This window comes from Sus scrofa, chromosome 1 (assembly GCF_054392235.1).
Source record: "Sus scrofa isolate SSC_HxYL_T2T_F1_AM1 chromosome 1, Sscrofa_HxYL_maternal_Yorkshire_Landrace_v2.0, whole genome shotgun sequence".
Taxonomy (NCBI): domain Eukaryota; kingdom Metazoa; phylum Chordata; class Mammalia; order Artiodactyla; family Suidae; genus Sus; species Sus scrofa.
The window spans coordinates 233209678-233228199 of record NC_139383.1 but is presented as its reverse complement, the minus strand read 5'-3'; the positions used below and the strand labels follow the sequence as shown (position 1 = coordinate 233228199).

Sequence of the window (18522 nt, the reverse complement as noted above, 5' to 3'; positions counted from 1 at the left end):
GAGGATCTGAACAGACATTTTTTTCCAAAGACATATAGATGTCCAACAGGAATAGCATTAATCAAGCTCTGATGTAGGTATTGCTATAAAAATATTTTATAGATAAGTTAAGGTCTTTAATCAGTTGTCTTTAAGTAAAGGAAATTATCCTAAATAATATGGGTGGGCCTCATCCAATCAAGTGAAGGCCTTATAGCAAAAGCCAGTTTCCAGGAAAAGAAGAAATTCTGCCTCAAGATTGCCCTGTCAACCCATGCCTGAGTTTTCAGATGGTCAACATACTCAATGAATTTCAGAATAGAGTTTCCTTGCCATTATGTAGGTCAATTTCTTAAAATAAATCTATCATCCATGTCTATGTCTCTCTTATTTGATTTCTCTAAAGAACACTGACTAATACACAGGATAGAGAATTACAGGTTAGAAATACATTTCTCTCAGAATTTTAAAGGCATGGTTCCATTGGCTTCTAGCTTCCAACATAATCTTGAGAAATTTGATAGTTTTGAGTCTTGAGCCTTTATATAAAAATAATTTTACTCTCTGAAAGCTTATTAAATATCACCTTCATCCCTGGTGGTCTGAAATTATGCGATCAGGTTCATTTCTAGCCATTCTATTTGGCACTCAGAGTCCCTTTCATTCTGGAAATTCATGTCCTTTAGTTTTGGGAAGCTTTCTTAATTGTTTGAAGGTTTTCTTTTCTCCACTGTTTCTATTTTATTTTTCTGGAGGTCCTATTATTTAGATATTGGATCTGGTGAGATGGTCTTCAAATTTTCTTGTTCCTTTTCTCCTATTTCTTTATGTCTTGGGGCTTCCTCAAATTTATCTTCAAATAACTCTCTTTTGGAGTTCCTCTTGTGGCTCAGTGGTAATGAAGCTGACTAGTATCCATGAGGATGTGGGTTCAATCCCTGGCCTCACTCATTGGGTTAAGAATCTGGCATTGCCATGAGTTATGTAGGTTGCAGACATGGCTCTGATCGCGTGTTGCTGTGGCTGTGGTATAGGCTGGCAACTGCAGCTCTGATGTGACCCCTAGCCTGGAAACTTACATATGCCATGGGAGAAGCCCTGAAAAGACAAAAAACAAACAACCCCAAAACCAAAAATGAACTTTTAGTTTCTATTTTCTACCACCATGCTTTTAATTTCCAAGAGTTCTTTTATGTTTTCAGAATGTTCCATTTTGTGACAGCATCTTGATCATGTTTCATGGATGCCATGTAATTTATTATCTCTGAAGATGTAATGGTAATTTTTAAGTTTACTTCTTATAGTCTCTGTTTCCCCCAGTGGCAATTTTGTTTATATATTTCAGTCTCATTTTAGAGAATTTCCTTAGATGTCTTGGGATCCTTGGTTGGCTCTTCAGTGAGTGCGAACTAAATAACTGTGAGCACCATATGAAGGAGGTGTAGCTGAACTTCACTGTAGGGTGCCTTGGCTGAGGTAATTGTTGGAGAATCTCCAGTGTTATTCTTTGAAATCTTCCCCCTTGGTAAGGTAACTATGTAATTTGTAGTCAAAACCAGAACATTTTTGAGAGTGAAAGTATGCACTCTTATTATGTGAGTGTCAGGCATAAACTCAGACTATCCTTGGCAAACTAGATGATGCTCATCTACATCTTGGAAATGATATTTTTCAGAGGAAATTGCTTCATACCCAGTTTCAGGATGCTAGAAGTCAAGTTGTCTGCATTTAGGAGCTAAGTGTAGTTAGAAGTCTGAGGGTCTCATCATTTATCTTTCTCTGTGCCTGCTTATGACCCCAAATTGGAAGCTACTCAAATGCCAATCCAAAAAAGAGTAGAACATTGTGGAATAATTACACAATGGGTTATTACTTAGCAACGAAAAAGAATGTGCTTTCACTGTACACAATATAATAAATGAGAGTTCCCATTGTGGCTCAGTGGGTTAAGGCTTAGGTTACTGCAAGTTGTAGCTTAGGTTACAGATGTGGCTCAGATCTGGTGTTGCTGTGATGTGGTGTAGGCCAAAACTGCAGCTGATTCGACCTCTGGCTCGGGAACTTCCATTTGCCACAGGTACGGCTATAAAAAGAAAAAAAATGAATCTCATATAATGCTGAAAAACAGTAACACCAAAAGCTAGATAAAGAGCATGTATCAATGACACCATTTATATGAAGTTCAAGAACTGGCAAAACTAATCCATGGTGATGGGAGTAATAATAATAGTTACCTTTCGGGTATTGATGGGGAAGCATCAATCCCATCATTGGCACTGATGCATAAAAGGGCATGAAAAGGCTTATAGGTTAGCTGGAAATACTCTGTATCTTGTTCTAGGTGCAGGCTACAAAGATGTGTATATATATATGTAAAAATCATTGAACTATATAATTAATGGTTGTGTATTCTATTATATCTAAGTTATACTTCAATTATTCAAAAAAGTTACAAAATGTTGGGGTTTTCTGCGGTAAGTGAGAAAACTACAAGCTGGCCAAGTGTGATGGTGATAGGGTGGAGGATTGGGAATCACAGACAGCTTCATGTCATTGAAATAGCATTTGTCTTAAGGCTGAAAATAGTGTTTCTTTTTTTAAAAATTGTTTTATTCTTTATGGGTATAATACTAATTTATTAATACTTAAAATGCTGGATTCTTGAAATAGACATATGGACAGAGCTTTAAGGGTACAATGTGAAACACAGCATAATGTATAATTATACCTCTGCACACAAGTATGGGGACAAGCCCTGCAAGGGGAAGAAAAGCTCGGGACTGAACAGAGGTTCTTGGTTGCTGACAGAATCTCCCCTTGACTTCAGACCTAAGACACACCAAGGAGTCTGTCTGACTTCAGGACCAACAGTAACAGGATTGGAAAGAACAGATTCAAGGTTGTAGGGGGCCGGTCTGAAAGGAGATAGGTTAGCTGGGGGCTGTTGCAGCTCAAGTCCAGGATAGGTAAATAGAGTGGTTCATGAATTCTGAAGTCGCTCATTTCCAAACAAGTTTCCAAGATGCTTTTCCCCAACAGAGGAAATAGTGTTTCTTCACAGTTCTTGGGTCAAAGTCACTATGAAAAAAATTCACACACGCAAAAAAATCTTTGTTTTTTTCGGGTCTCTTTTAGGGCTGCACCTGTGGCATATGGAGTTTCCCAGGCTAGGTGTTGAATGGGAGCTGAAGCCGTCAGCCTAAGCCACAACCACAGCAACTCGGGGTCCAAGCCACGTCAGTGACCTACACCACAGCTCATGGCAACACCGGATCCTCAACCCACTGAGCAAGGCCAGGGATCGAACCTGCATCCTCATGGATACTAGTCAGGTTCGTTAATCACTGAACCATGACGGAAACTCCAAAGTCACTGTGAATATGATGGAAAGTATAACTTTTTTTTTTTTTTTTTTTTTTTTTTTTACAGAAAAAGCCCCCATATACCCAAAGGCATATCCAACTTGTGTATACTATTTCATGGTTCTATTAATACCCATCTATGATCCTCCTGAGAATTGGTGGGTCCTGGGGTTAAGGACCCCTGCTTAGAGAAATGTGTAGATTTACAAATGGGAGTCAGAAGAATGAGATTCTAGTTAAATAAACCCCTGTGATAAGCACAGACATCTGCTAGCACATATGAATACTAGGGAGAGAAAGACAAGGAATCCTCCACCATCCACGTCAGTAAAATTTCTGACTGACTTCCCAACCCAGGATCATTCCCAGCACCAACTCTGAAAGTAAAATTACTGCTTGTACTGACTAACCATGCTAAGCTGCATTTACAAAAGTTAATACCATGTTTGCTTATGAGGATCAGCTTGCTTTAACTTGAATTTTACACTGAGTATCTTACTCATCAGGAATGTCTTTTTGCTTTCTAATGACTTTTTCAGCAATGTGCCTCTTACACTTCTTCTGCTTAGGATACTCATGAGATGGTTGAGAGGTCTTAACTGCTTAAAATATTCATTGCCCCTCTCTGCTAAGTCTATTCCTATGTGAAAAGTATACTTCCCAACACTTTGATAATCAGACTTGTTAATGTCACTTGCTTTGGCCTGCAGAATGTCAGCAGAAGTTCTATAAACCATATTTAAGCAGAAGCTTTAAAGCTCCCATCGTTCCACTACTACTTTTTTCTTCTGCCATAAAAGTAGCAGGAGTTCCTCCAGATCCCCTAAGCAGAGATGTGGGGATTGTTTTCCACAACACAATAAAGTGAAAGCTGACGGACACACCAGGACGTTGGGAAAGTCTCTTGAACCCGTTGAGCAGAGGCTGCCATTGAGTCTTTTCTCAGGGAATCACAGACAGCTTCATGTCATTGAAATAGCATTTGTTTTAAGTCTTTTCATTTCTCTCCATTTTCATCTATCCTGAGAGTCAGAGTTTACTTAGAATTCCAGAATGTGCAAAAATGAGGCTCTAAGTTATTTCTTTTTATTAATAAAATACATGTAAAGACCAAAAACCATTGGAATTGATGTACTACCGTAACTGAGAACAAAATATTTTATTTCTCTCGATAAAACTATAGTTTACAATAGTATTTACTAAATAAATTATATAATTTCTCTTTTACAAGCAATAAACTAAATCACAAATATTTCAAAGACAATATATGTACACGACATAAGGCCTTTTATAAATAGCTTTGCTTTTCTCATTTCACTAGTAAACAGTGAAAAAATCTTTATAGAAGCTAATTTTCTATAAAGTATATGCAGACCTATTACACTGATCTTTATGTGAAACCAATTTAAATTTTTAGTGACATGGGCTATGATTATAACTTTGCAAAAAAGAGCAGAATTTATACTTTACCATTTTGCATGGATGAATTTTTAGAAAATATATAAGCAGATTACATATGTTGCTCATGTATAATCACTGGATGCATGCAAAATGAATTAATGCAAGTGTCAATAGGAAAATAGCACTTCCAAGTTCAAAAAAGGTGATTGGCAATGGTATAGAAAGCAGCTTAAATAGAGTTCATGCAGTTCTTCACAGTTCAGCAAGCAACAGCAAATGACAGAAGAGTGTGGTATTTTTCACATCACATCTGCTGATCAGCCTCTCCGCCAAGGCTCCCTGACATCTCGCAGACTCCACGTCCCGTTGATTATGACCCTGTGTGTAGTGAGGCTCAGCCAAGTTTCCTTTGGGTAATTCTGGAGTGGAGAAACTTCTCTCCCACAACTGTGTTCATGTCTCATTCATCTGCTTAGGTGGTCACCATTTTCACTTACTGGGGGGAGAAAAGAAAACAAATATAAGACTAAGCTTTGGTATCCATTTATAATGGGAACACACGCGAGTTCCCTTCATGGTGCAGGGGAAACAAATCTGACTAGAATCCATAAGGAGGCGGGTTCGATCTCTGGCCTTGCTCAGTGGGTTGGGGATCTGGCATTGCTGTGAGCTGTGGTGTGGGTTGCAGACGTGACTCAGATCCCACAGCTGCTGTGGCTTTGGCCAGAAGCTACAGCTCCAATTTGACCCCTAGCCTGGGAACTCCCATGTGCCACAGATGTGGCCCTAAAAAGCAAAAGCTCATGCAGGTGGAAGAGTGGGAGCGCATTGGGATAGATTCTTCTGCAATGATGAGCATATGCTTCTCTGGATCTGCCACATATACATTATACCAAGGTTTGCCAAGTTGCAACTACATCACAGAGCAGTGCTAGGGACTCAGAAGGAAGGAATGCTGGCTAAGACACACGCTTGCCCTGCAAGTGCACAGGGCTTTGGGGGTATGTCAGGCCTGAAGCCAAACAAAGCCATTTGAGCATGGTCTGGAACTCATGAATGCTGTATTCATTTTCCAATTCTATCCCTGTGACCAGGGGTTAAAGATAGGTCCAGCAAATATTTATCCTAAAATGGTAGCCACTTAAGGTTAGAGGCAATGAACGGGAACTTCTAACAGTCATATCAAGATATATATGGGGAAGTGGTACCATGACACAGACAGACACAATGGCTTAAATCTATTGATTTTCTAAGTATTTATAGCTACTGGACACTATGCAAGTTACTCAACCATCTTTGCACCCTATTTTTTTTTCTCTGTAAAATGAAAGTAATAAACACTACTTTATAAGTGAGAAATTTTCTCTGGGGAAATACAGTGGGTTTGTGTGTACACACACACACACACACACACACACACACACACACACACACACTATATACCCAAATTCTATATATCTTAGGGTCTGGCATATGCTAGTGTCTCCAAAACAGTAGTTGAGAAGGTTGCAGCTGGGATCGCAGCGATTGTGTGGCCCAATACATTCATTTGGAGGCTGAAAAACCTTGAGTTAAAACATTTGAAATGACTGAAAATTATTTGGAAAGAAACTCTGTCAAAGAGGATCCTGTTTAAAAGTGAGTATTTTCAGGAGTTCCTGCTGTGGCACAATGGGATTGGCTGCATCTCTGCAGCAGCAGGACTTAGGTTCGGGCCCTGGTGAGGTGGGTGAAAGGATCCGTTGTTGCCACAGCTGCAGCACAGGTTGCAAGTGCAGCCTGGATCTGAGCCCTGGCCTGGGGACTCCGTGTGTCTCGGGGTGGCCGAAAAAGAAAAAAAAAAAAAAGTGAGTATTTTTCCACGTAATTCGAGCCTACTGAGTTGTAGCTTTTTTTTTTTTTTTTTTTTTTTTTTGTCTTTTTAGGGCTGTACCTGCAGCATATGGAAGTTCCCAGGCTAGGGGTCAGATCAGAGCTACAGCTGCTGGCCTACCCCACAGCCACAGCAATGTGGTATCTGAGCCGAATCTTTGACCTACACCACAGCTCATGGCAATGCCAGATCCTTAACCCACTTAGAGAGGCCGGAGATTCAACCTGCATCCACATGGATGCTATTGGGTTCATTTTCACTGCACCACAATGGGAACTCCTTGAGTTGTCATTTTAATAACTTACGAATTTGTTTCACAGTTGATACTACTCCCTCTTACTAATCAAAATTGGAAATGTTTGCTTGCTTAAATGTACAACATACTCAGACTGTTATTCAAATAAACTTTCAGAAATAGCTTGAGCATTAGGTGGTGTGAGCTACAGCAGTGGGCAAAGGTGAAGTGTCTCTGTTCAGGACAGATGTCCTAAATAAGGTGGACTTTATTTAGGCTCAGTCAGTGACCTTAAAGACCCCACATAAAACTAAAAGATGCTTCTCATTAGAGTTCTGCTTTCTTTTTTTTTTTTTTCCTTGTCTTTTTGCTTTTTCTTGGGCCGCTCCTGCGGCATATGGAGGTTCCCAGGCTAGGGGTTGAATCGGAGCTGTAGCCCCCAGCCTACACCAGAGCCACAGCAACACCAGATCTGAGCCGTGTCTGCAACCTACACCACAGCTCACGGCAACGCCGGATCCTTAACCCACTGAGCAAGGCCAGAGACCGAACCTGCAACCTCATGGTTCCTAGTCAGATTCGTTAACCATTGCACCACGACGGGAACTCCTAGAGTTCTGCTTTCTGAAAATCTAAAACCAAAAAGAGGTGACAGTTCTCTACTTGTCCAGTAGATCATGGCTGGAGTTCTCTGGTTTCTAGTGCCAAACTCTGAGAGGGACATTGACCAATCTGAGCCCTGCCTAGAAAAATGTGCCAGTGAAGGACTCTAAACCCAAAACCCCCTGGAACTGGCTAAAGACCTGGGTTTTTTGGTCTAGAAAATAGGAGATGCAGAGATGGAGCATGAGAGTTGTCTTCAAATACCTGAAGGCTAGCCAAGGGGAAGAAAGGTTTAGGTAACTAGTTTAGCCCTAGGACACCTGAAAGTGTGACAGCTGTAGTGACACAGCTGGCTGTGACCCTCAGGATGGGAATGAGAACATCAGAATTGTGAGGTGAGTAGAATGGTAAAAACTTTACTCTCTCAGTGTCCCCCCTCCATCAAGCATCCCGATAGTCCTGTCCTCCCCTCCCCGCCACCAGGCACAGGACCCCAATCTGCCATCTGTTGAGATCCAAGGGGTGAGACGAAATGGTTCCAAACCAGGACTGGGACAAGTTGGTAGAAGCCAGTTTTGATTCAATGAGGAAATGTTTTCTTTCTTTCTTTTTTTTTTTTTAGGGCCGCACTGGTGGCATGTATAGGTTCCCAGGCTAGGGGTCCAATCGGAGCTATAGCTGTTGCTCTACACCACAGCCATAGCAATGCTGGATCCGAGTCATGTCTGTGACCTATACCATAGCTCAAGGCAATGTTGGATCCTTAACACACTGAGCGAGGGCAGGGATCGAACCCACATCCTCATGGATACTAGTAGGATTCCTTAACTACTCAGCCATGACGGGAACTCCAAGGAAATATTTTCTAACCAGAGTCAAGAGATGAGTGGTTACTGAAGAAGGGGCAGTTACTGTCACCGGGGGTGAGGCCAGGCTGACTGGTCTTTGGGTAGAGCTGAGGCACCCATAAGGTGGAGATGGGTGGCAGTCACAGGGCAGGGCATGTGGGAAGATCACAGGATTCTGTTACAACTGCAAGATTCTATTAAATACTGTTTGTAGATGTGTACCACCAAAGAACTTAGAATATTGAAAATAGTTCCTGTTACATAAACCACTTGCTGAAAAGAAATGTAATATTGTGGTGTTTCTCATAAAACTGGTTAAAATCAAACAGGATATTATAATGAAATATAATCCCCTTACTATTAAAAATGAGTCATTTCCAGCTCTGGTCATAAAAAATCCTTTATACTCATTAAGGTTTCTTTCTTTTTTTTTTTTTTTTAAATTGAGGGTGTTGTAGAAATTTCTATAAACTTTGTTAAACACCCACTCTCACCCCCAAGGTACAACACTGTCAAAGTTGGGTGAGAAATGCCAACTCTGCATCCATGTTGTAATGTAATCCTGGGAGGACACAACTGGTCATGGACCTGACCATGGATCTGAAAGCGTCCATTTTTGTACTAACTTATAACCCTAATAAAACGGCATGGCATGACTTCTTAAAGTCTTAGTCTTCGATGGGATCCGAAAGCAGTGTCTCCCAGCTTGTAAACTTGGCCACAGTGAGAAGACTGCAGAAGGGAATTTTATTATCACTTATTTAGTATAAAATGTGCTATAATTTTCCTTGCTACAAATTTTAATTCATAGTCCTATATTAGCCATCAATGAAGAGACAGAGTGTCAGCTGTTTTGTCTGCTTAGGAAGAAAGTCACAGCTTGAGTTTATCCTTCAAAACGTGGCGTATATAGAAATCCCTCTGGCTCCCCAGCACCAAGGTGGGCTCCTCAGGTAGTGTTGGCCTGGATGCTAGCAACTTCTTCTGAGATGCTCTGAGATGCAACCCTCTCCTAACCTGATGACTTTAGAAATAGAAACCAGAACTGGTCCTTTGGAGATCGAACCCAGCCAGATTTCAGAGATGGGATGACAGGCAGAATGACATTTCAGTTCTGTCATCACCTGAACTGCTGTGTTCATGCACACGCACACAGTCATTCATCCACACAGATGCCAGGGTTTCTTCCTATGCATGTGATGCTCTGAGAATCCACGATACATTTGAAATTCTGAGTCCTGAAGGTAAAGGTGTGATAATAGTTGGTATGAAAAAAGGAGAGTATTTAGGTATTTGTGGCTTTGAACCCTAGCATTATTAATTCTACATATGTGTGTTTGTGTGTGGATGTATGAGAGGCTCTTTTTTTTTTTTTTTTTTTTGTCTTTTTAGGTCCATTCCCCCAGAATGGAGGTTCCCAGGCTAGGGGTTTAATTGGAGCTGTAGCCACCAGCCTACACCACAGCCATAGCAACGCCAGATCCAAGTTGCATCTGCGACCTATACCACAGCTCACGGCAACGCTGGATCCTTAACCCACTGAGCGAGGCCGGGGATTGAAGCCACAACCTCATGATTCCTAGTTGGATTCGTTTCCACTGCGCCACCATGGGAACTCCCTAGGCTCATATTTTAAAAAATTTCTCTATTAAATTTATTTAAAATTTTTTTTATTTGATTAGATTACCTCTACATAATTTATTCTTTTTTATATTACTCAATGAATTTATTACATTTGTAGTTGTACAATGATCATTTTTTATTCAAGTATGGTTGATTTACAGTGTGTTAGTTTCTGGTGTACTGCAAAACACTTCGGTTATATATATATTCAATTGTATTTTTTAAAAATAAAAGGCCCCTTTTTATTTTTAGTGTTTTTTATGGCTACACTACCAACATGTGGAAATTCTTGAGCCAGGGATTGAATCTGAGCCACAGCTGAGATCTGCACACCTGTGGCAGTGCTGGAACCTTTAACCCAATGCACCAGGCCAGGTGCTGAACCTGCACCTCCACAGTGACCTGATCTGCTGTAGTCGGATTTTTAACCCACTGCACTAAAGGGAGAACTCCATTATGGTTTAATTGCAGGATAATGAATATAGTTCCTTGTGCCATACAGAAGGACCTTGTTTATCCATTCTATATGTTATAGTTTGTAACTGTTAATTCCAAACTCCCAGTCCATCTCAACCCCCACCCCCTTGGCAACCAAATATCTGTGCTCTATGTCTGTGAGTCTGCTTCTATTTTGTGAATAAGTTCATTTGTGTCATAATTTAGGTTCTACAGATAAGTGATATCATATGGCATTTATCTTTGATTAACTTCACTTAGTATGATAATCTCTAGGTCCTTTCATGTTGCTGCAAATGACATTTCATTCTTTTTTATGGCTGAGTAATATTCCATTTTAAGTATGTAATACATCTTCTCTGTCCATTTATCTGTCTGTGGACATTTAGGTTGTTTCCATGTCTTGGCTATTGTGAACAGTGCTGCTGTGAACATAGGGGTGCACATATTTTTTTGAATTATAGCTTTGTATGGATATATTTCCAGGAGTAGGATTGCTAGGTAATATGTTAGTTCTATATTTAGTTTTCTGAGGAACCTCCATACTGTTTTCCATAGTGGTCGTACCTACTTACATTTCTACCAACAGTGTAGGAAAGTTCTCTTTTTTCCATACCCTCTCCAGAATTTGTTATAGACTTAAAAATTTTTTTATCTTGGTATAGTCGACTTACAATGTTGTATTAGCTTCAGGTTTATAGCAAAGTGAGTCAGTTATACATGTACATATATATCTATTCTTTTTTCCCATATAGGTTATTACAGAACATTGAGTACACCTTCCTGTGCTATACAGTAGATATTCGTTAGTTATCCATTTTATACATATTAGTGCATATGTGTCAATCCCATCCTCCCAACTTATCCTTCCCCACAAGGTTTCCCCTTTGGTAACTTTAAGTTTGATTTCGAAATGTGTGAGGTTTTTTAATAACTAAATTCTTTTATATTATTTTAAATTAGATTACACATGTAAGTGATATCATATATTTGTCTTTGTCTGACTTACTTCACTTAGTATGATAATCTCGTTGCATTTGTGTTGCTGCAAATGGCATTATTTCATTCTTTTTTACAGTTGAATAATATCCCATTGTGTATGTATACTACATTTTCTTTATCCATTCCTCTGTCGATGAACATTTAGGTTGTTTCTATGTCTTGGCTATTGCTGGGTCATATGGCAGTTCTATGTTTAGTTTTTTAAGGAAACTCCATACTGTTCTTCATAGTGGTTGTATCAATTTAACTTCCCCCCAACAGTGTGGGAGGGTTACCTTTTCTCTACAACCTCTCCAACATTTACTGTTTGTAAAGCACTTCTTTGGGCTGCACCTGCAGCACGTGTAAGTTCCTGAGCCAGGGCTTGAACCCATGCCAGAAGAGCAACTCAAGCTGCTGTAGTGATAACAGCAAATCCTTAATCAGCTGTGCCACAAGAGAACTCCTGTTTGTAGACTTTTTGATGGCCATTTTGACTGGTGTGAGGTGGATACCTCATTGAGTTTTGATTTGTGTCTCTCTAATAATAAGTAGTGTTGAGAATCTTTTCATGTGCTTTTTTGGCCATATGTCTAGTTTCTTTGCAGAAATGTCTATTTAGATCTTCTTATCATTTTTTGATTGTGCTGTTTGTCTTTCTGATAAAAAGCTGCCTAAGATGTTTGTGCATTTTGGAGATTAATCCCTTGTCAATTAATCAAATTAATCTTTGCTTCATTGGCAAAGATTCTCTCTCATTCTATGGGTTGTCCTTTGGTTTTATTTATGATTTCCTTTGCTGTGCAAAAGCTTGTAAATTTGATTAGATCCCATTTGTTTATTTTTGTTTTTATTTTCATTATTCTAGGAGGTGGATCAAAAAAGATATTGCTGTAATTTATGTCAGATAATGTTCCTGCCTATGCTTTCCCCCAAAGAATTTTATAGTATCCAGCCTTATGTTTAGTTCTGTAATCCATTTTGAGTTTATTTTTGTGTATGGTGTTACAGAATATTCAAATTTTATTCTTTTATATGTAGCTGTCCACTTTTTCCAGCACCACTTATTGAAAAGACTTTTTTTTTTCATTTTATATTCTTGTCCTCTTTGTCATAGATTAGTTGGCTGTAGGTGCATGGGCCTTTCTATCCTGTTCCACTGATCTATATCTCTGTTTTTGTGCCAGCATCATCCTGTTTTGATGACTGTAGCTTTGTAGTATAGTCCAAAGCCTGGGAGCCTGATTCTTCCAGTTCCATTTTTCTTTTTCAAGATTGCTTTGGCTATTCGAGGCCTTTTGTGTTTCCATAGAAATTAAAAAAATTTTTGTTCTAGTTCTGTGAAAAATGCCATTGGCAACTTAATAGGGATTGCACTGAATCTATAGATTGCCTTGGTTGGTATAGACATTTTGACAAAATTGATTCTTCCAATCAAAGATCATGGTATGTCTTTCCATCTGTTTGTATCATCTTGGATCTTTGATTTTTTCATCAGCATCTTATAGTTTTCAGAGTACAGGTCTTTTGTCTCTTTAGGTAAGTTTATTCTTAGGTATTTTATCCTTTTTGGTGTGATGGTAAATAGGACAGTTTCCGTAATTTCTCTTTCTGGTCTTTCATTGTTAGTGGGTAGGAATCCAATAAATTTCTGTGTATTAATTTTGTATCCTGCAACTTTACTGAATTTTTTGATAATCTCTAACAGTTTTTTAGAGCATCTTTAGGATTTTCTATGTGTAATATCATGTCACATGCAAACAGTGATAATTTTACTTTTTTTCCCCAATTTGGATTTATTTTATTTCTTTTTCTTCTCTGATTGATGTGGCTAAGACTTCTAAAACTATGTCGAATAAAAGTGGTGAAAGTGAACATTCTTGTCTTGTTCCTGATCTTAGCAGAAATGCTTTCAGATTTTTACCATTGGGAATGATGTTAGCTATGGGTTTGTCATATATGACCTTTATTATGTTGAGGTAGGTTGCCTCTATGCCCATTCTCTGTAGAGTTTTTATCAGAAATGGGTATTGAATGTGGTCAGAAGCTTTTTATGCTTCTATTGAGATGATCCTATGGTTTTTATTCTTCAGTTGTTAATATGGTATATCACACTAATTTATTTTTGGATATTGAAGAATCCTTGAAGTCCTGGGATAAATCACATTTAATTGTGGTTTATGATCCTTTTAATGTACTGTTGGATTCAGTTGGCTAGTATTTTATTGAGGATTTTTGCATCTGTGTTCATCAGTGATATTGGCCTATAGTTTTCTTTTTTGTGTGTGGTATCTTTGGTTTTGGTATCAGGGTGATGATGGCTTCACAGGATGAGCTTGTGAGTGTTCCTTAACACTCCAAGGTGGGCTAAGTTGGAGAGTCCAAGTTCACTTTTTAGTGAGTCTCATTTTTAGGGTCATTTATATCCCTCCCCCTTTTTCAACCTTTTCCCTGAAACACACACATCCCCCCTCAACCCATTGTTTAAAAGATATATTTAATCAATAGGATTTCATAAGATCTGGAAAGTGCTGTGAGTGGGTCTTAGGACAGAGCTTAAACAAAGCAGAACTTGAGGGCAGTCAGACTGGCCAAGATGACCACACTAAATAGTCCCTGGGTTCTCCTCATTCTATGAGCTACTAACACTCAGGGGCGATGTTCTTTTTTAACTACAACTGCCTCATGGCCCCATGGAAGCAGGCTCTTTCCCTGTCTGGGGTCCAAAGGCAGCCTCATTTTGATTTCAAGTTGAAATTCTTTGCCAGAATACCTCTGAGGAAAACACTGATTTCTCTCCAGGCTATCATAGGTGGCAAGGCCTTTATTTTTCTTCCCTATACTGAGGCTGTTTTCCCTGGCCCCGCTCTGTTTTCTTGCTCTTTCCTATTCTTTTGGCCAGCATCCTCTCTGTAGTCAGGAGAGTACACCAACTCATCCTTCCTCCCTCCCCTCATTTTAGTCTAAACTCGCAGCATCACCACAAATGCACATAAAGGCTTCACAATGCCCCACCCTAATCATGCCCTTGGGCCTGGGGTCCCCTCCATCCTGAGGCTCACTAGATGGAATTCTCAGAGATCCTTGAGTTTCAAACACCAAGCAGCCATGATGGGCTCTGGAAATCTTATTTTGTCTTATTTTTACCTAAGGCTCTATACTTTTATTATAGTTATATATGGGGTACTTCACTAGGCATGATCAGTAAGGGATTTCTCTGTGAACCACAGTAGCAGACATCCCAAAGCTCACCGTTTTTTAGGAGGCAAACAGATACATAAGCTAGTGCTATAGAAATCAGAGCATAACATATGTATGGATGGTTTTATATGAGGTTTTTATAGCTGGAAGGAAGTTTGGAGGAGCTTGAGTCCAAATTTCCTAACATGACATTTTAAAAAATATTTAGACTCAGAATCAGCAGTGAAATTATTCTTCTCTAAGAACCAGGGACTGCATGGCCTTAAGCAAAAAGCCTTGAGGCAGAAGGTGGGATTTAGAATGACCTTGAAGGGTACGTACAGTCTGGATGAAAACAACCACATTGTGCCCAATCCGGTAGAATGTTTGTTGAATTCTGAGGTGTTGGCAGCACATGGAGTGCCAGGCCTGCTGCCAGCCTTCAAATGCCCTATCAGAGCTTTCCACACCAACCAGCAGATAGATGGCTGATAAGATGAGAACAGACCTAAGAAAAAAGTTGGCACTGATCTTGGACGTCTCATGGGATGGATGAGGATTATGGCCTCTCATTTCAAAACTGTTAATGCAGCAGCAATATTTTAACACAGTTCCCTGCCTGATTAATTTGTTTTCCAAAGGCCCAAGAGAAGCCTGAGGGCATCAGTGATTTATACAGGCTGACAATTCTACAGGGGACTTTGCAGCAAGAGAGTGACTTCTGCTAATTGCAAATCTAAATGGCTACCTTATCATCTAATGCATCACAGAGCCCTGTGGCAACAACCACATTCACTCTGGAAAAGTAAGGAGAGGAATATGGTACTGGTTTCATTTGAAAAGGAGCACTGCCTTGGAACAAGGCCACTGGCTTCTCTCTCCCTATGGTGGAAGGGAAAGGGTAAAATGCCAGTGGCCTTAGCCATAGTCAAGAGTGAGGAGCTAAAAGCTGTACCCCCCTCAAGACTTTCCTCTCTCAGCATGGTACCATTTCTCTTTACAGCAACACAGAGTAGCAGCATAGATTGAATTATCCCCCATCCCCACTCTTCACTCATACGTTGAAGCCATAACCCCAAGTCCCTCACAATGTGACATTATTTGGACATAGGCTCTTTACAGAGGTAAGGTAAAATAAGGTCACTATGATGAGCCCTGATTCAGTATGACTGGTGTCCTTAAAAAAGGGAAATCTGGACACAGAGACAGACGCACAGAGAGGAGAAACAGGGAGAAGATAGACATCCATAGGCCAAGGAGGGAACATATCCTTCCCTTACAGTTCTCAGAAGGAAACAACTCTGCCAACCTTGATCTTGGACTTCTAGCTTCCAGAACTGTGGGACAATCCATTTCTGTTGTTTATGCCACCCAGTTTGTGGTACTTTGTTATGGCTGTTCTAGGAAATGCCCAGGAGCCTTTACTGGGATTTGGAAAGTATTTTTTTTTTTTTTTTAAATAAGGATCTATAGGAGTTCCCACTGTGGCTTAGTGATAACGAACCTGACTAGTATCCATGAGGATGTAGATTTGATCCCTGGCCTCGCTCAGTGGGTTAAAGATCCAGTGTTGCCATGAGCTGTGGCATAGGTCGCAGACACAGTGTGGATTTAGCTTTGCAGTGGCTGTGGCATAGGCTGGCAGCTGCAGCTCTGATTTGACCCCTAACCTGAGAACTTCCACATGCCGTGGGCATGGCCCTAAAAAAGCAAAAAAAAAAAAAAAAGATCTATATTGTACTTAATCCTATCCTCTGTTGTCAGTTACTGCCACCTGGGGGTGGCAAGGCTCTAAGGAACAACCTGTCAAAGACTGAAAGTGAAAAAGGGGCTTTTTCCACCCATACTTGTTGATACTTCATTAAAGCCGCTGCCTCAGCAGTAGAAGTACTGTCTGTCCTAATCCCCAAATGGCTGAGGGACCTTTTCAAAGAGGCTCAAGTGGAACTGGCCCTGATGGGGGAGAAGGGCACGCTAGGATCCTAGGCAAGTTCAGCACTTTCACTGTTGTGACTGATTGTAACTGCCACCTCCAGTCCACCTTTAATGGTGGTAGATGCTGGGTCTGTCAGAGTGCCCCTCCTTTGCCACTTGAAGAATGTGCCCTGCTCAGCGTGCTACACAGCACTGAGAGGCTACCATAAAGTATCCCGGGGTTGAGACAATCCTCTGAGCCTCGCCCGCCCACTTAATAGGGGATTTCAATTCAAAGACCTCAATCACTTCTTACCAGGTTGGTCAGAGGCGCCTTCCAACCAGCAGGTGGCAGTAGGGTCTGCTGCAGGAATTCAGTCTCAAACTCCGTTCATAAACTTGACCGTGGTAGGGTTCACCTTAGAACCAAGTTCATTTTTCCCCTGATGTAAAGCAAAGCTAACTGCCAACCATTATACGAGGTGATCTTAGGGGTCTGACATAGCTTTCCCTTAAATCCAGCACAGGAGAATTTAACATGCTCAGAGCTCAAAAACCCTGTCAACAAGCTGACTGGATCTCAGCCTTGAACATGTGGGGAGTTTTTAAAAAATACGAATGCCCTGGTCCATCCTCAGGGATTTTCTTTCTTTCTTTCTTTCTTTTTTCTGTCTTTTTGCCATTTCTTGGGCCGCTCCCGCGGCATATGGAGGTTTCCAGGCTAGGGGTCGAATAGGAGCTGTGGCTGCCAGCCTAAGCCAGAGCCACAGCAACGCAGGATCCAAGCCGCGTCTGCAACCTATACCACAGCTCACGGCAATGCCGAATCGTTAACCCACTGAGCAAGGGCAGGTATCGAACCTGCAACCTCACGGTTCCTAGTCAGATTCGTTAACCACTGCGCCATGACGGAAACTCCAGGATTTTATTTCTGTTGCACAGTATGTCCCCAACAAGTGACTGTATCTGTTACAACATTCATTTACTGGACGCTTTTTTGTGAGGAATCAATAATAATTTTTTTTTTCTTTTTAGGGCTGCATCCTCAGCATATAGAAGTTCCCAGACCCGAGGTCAAATAGGAGCTGTAGCTGTCGGCCTATGCCACAGCCACAGCAATGCCAGATCTGAGCCATACCTGTGATCTACACCACAGCTGATAGCAATGAGCTGAGTGAGGCCAGGGATTGAATCTGCATCCTCATGGATACTAGTTGGGTTTGTTACAGTTGAGCCACTCTAGGAACTCTGCAATAATTTGGAAACATCTACTCAACCTCACAGTGACTTAGCCAGGGAGAAGAGAAGTGAATGGGGCCAAGCCTCGGGAAGAGCATGTGTGTCCTTTTCCATGTCCTCAGTAAGGCAGTATAGTTGGTAGAATAGTGTCCCCGAAAATTCATGTTCACCTGGGAATGTGACCTTATTCAGAAATATGGCCTTTGCAGATGTAACTAGTAAAGATGAAGTCACACTGGAGGAGGGTGCGCCCTAAATCCAGTCATTGGTGTCCTCATAAATAAAAAGGACTCACAGAGTCACAGGGAGGAAGGCAGTGTGAAGACTGGGGCAGAGATTAGAGTTTGCAAGTCAGACCACACCATGGACCACGTGGACCACCAGAAGCTGGCAGAAGCTAGGAAAGATCCTTTCCTTGAGGCTTCAGAAGGGCCCGGGCCCTGTGAGCACCTTGACCGCAGACTTCTAACCTCCAGACTGGGAGACCTTTCTGTGGTTTAAGCCCTAGGCTGTGGTACTTTGTTGAGACAGCCTGCAGAGCACAGGCACAGAGAAACCAAAGGGAAGCCAGGTCCTCATGTCCCACTCCAGGCTCAACCACACACCACCCGTCCCACGTGGGGAGGCCTGAGTTTTTTATGAAGTGGACAGTATGTATGCATTCTCCTTTTCACTCATTTTCCCCATTCCTCCTCAGATCCCAGGAGAGTGAACAGTATGAAAGAAGACAGCCCTGCTCACGAGGTCCATGGTAGGATTTCGACTTGCTTTCCCTACGGTTCTCATGTGTCCCTGACCTGGTTCCTTTTGAATATGCTAGCAGTTTCC

At 41.0% G+C, this 18522-nt stretch overlaps 1 protein-coding gene and 1 long non-coding RNA gene across 4 annotated transcripts in view; one reads left to right on the top strand and one right to left on the bottom strand.

Moving 5' to 3' along the window:
• The window catches only part of LOC146407055 (uncharacterized), a 116160-nt gene that overhangs the window by 92619 nt on the left and 5019 nt on the right, over nucleotides 1–18522 (top strand). For both annotated transcript variants that reach the window (XR_014822758.1, XR_014822756.1), the window contains exon 2: nucleotides 18392–18445. This is a non-coding gene — a long non-coding RNA (uncharacterized LOC146407055). The remainder of the gene's footprint in view (nucleotides 1–18391; nucleotides 18446–18522) is intronic.
• The window catches only part of PIP5K1B (phosphatidylinositol-4-phosphate 5-kinase type 1 beta), a 340526-nt gene continuing 326489 nt past the window's right edge, over nucleotides 4486–18522 (bottom strand). For both annotated transcript variants that reach the window (XM_021064629.2, XM_084987622.1), the window contains one exon: nucleotides 4486–5238. In XM_021064629.2, the coding sequence (XP_020920288.1) occupies nucleotides 5236–5238 (3 nt within the window). In that variant the 3' untranslated portion in view covers nucleotides 4486–5235. The remainder of the gene's footprint in view (nucleotides 5239–18522) is intronic.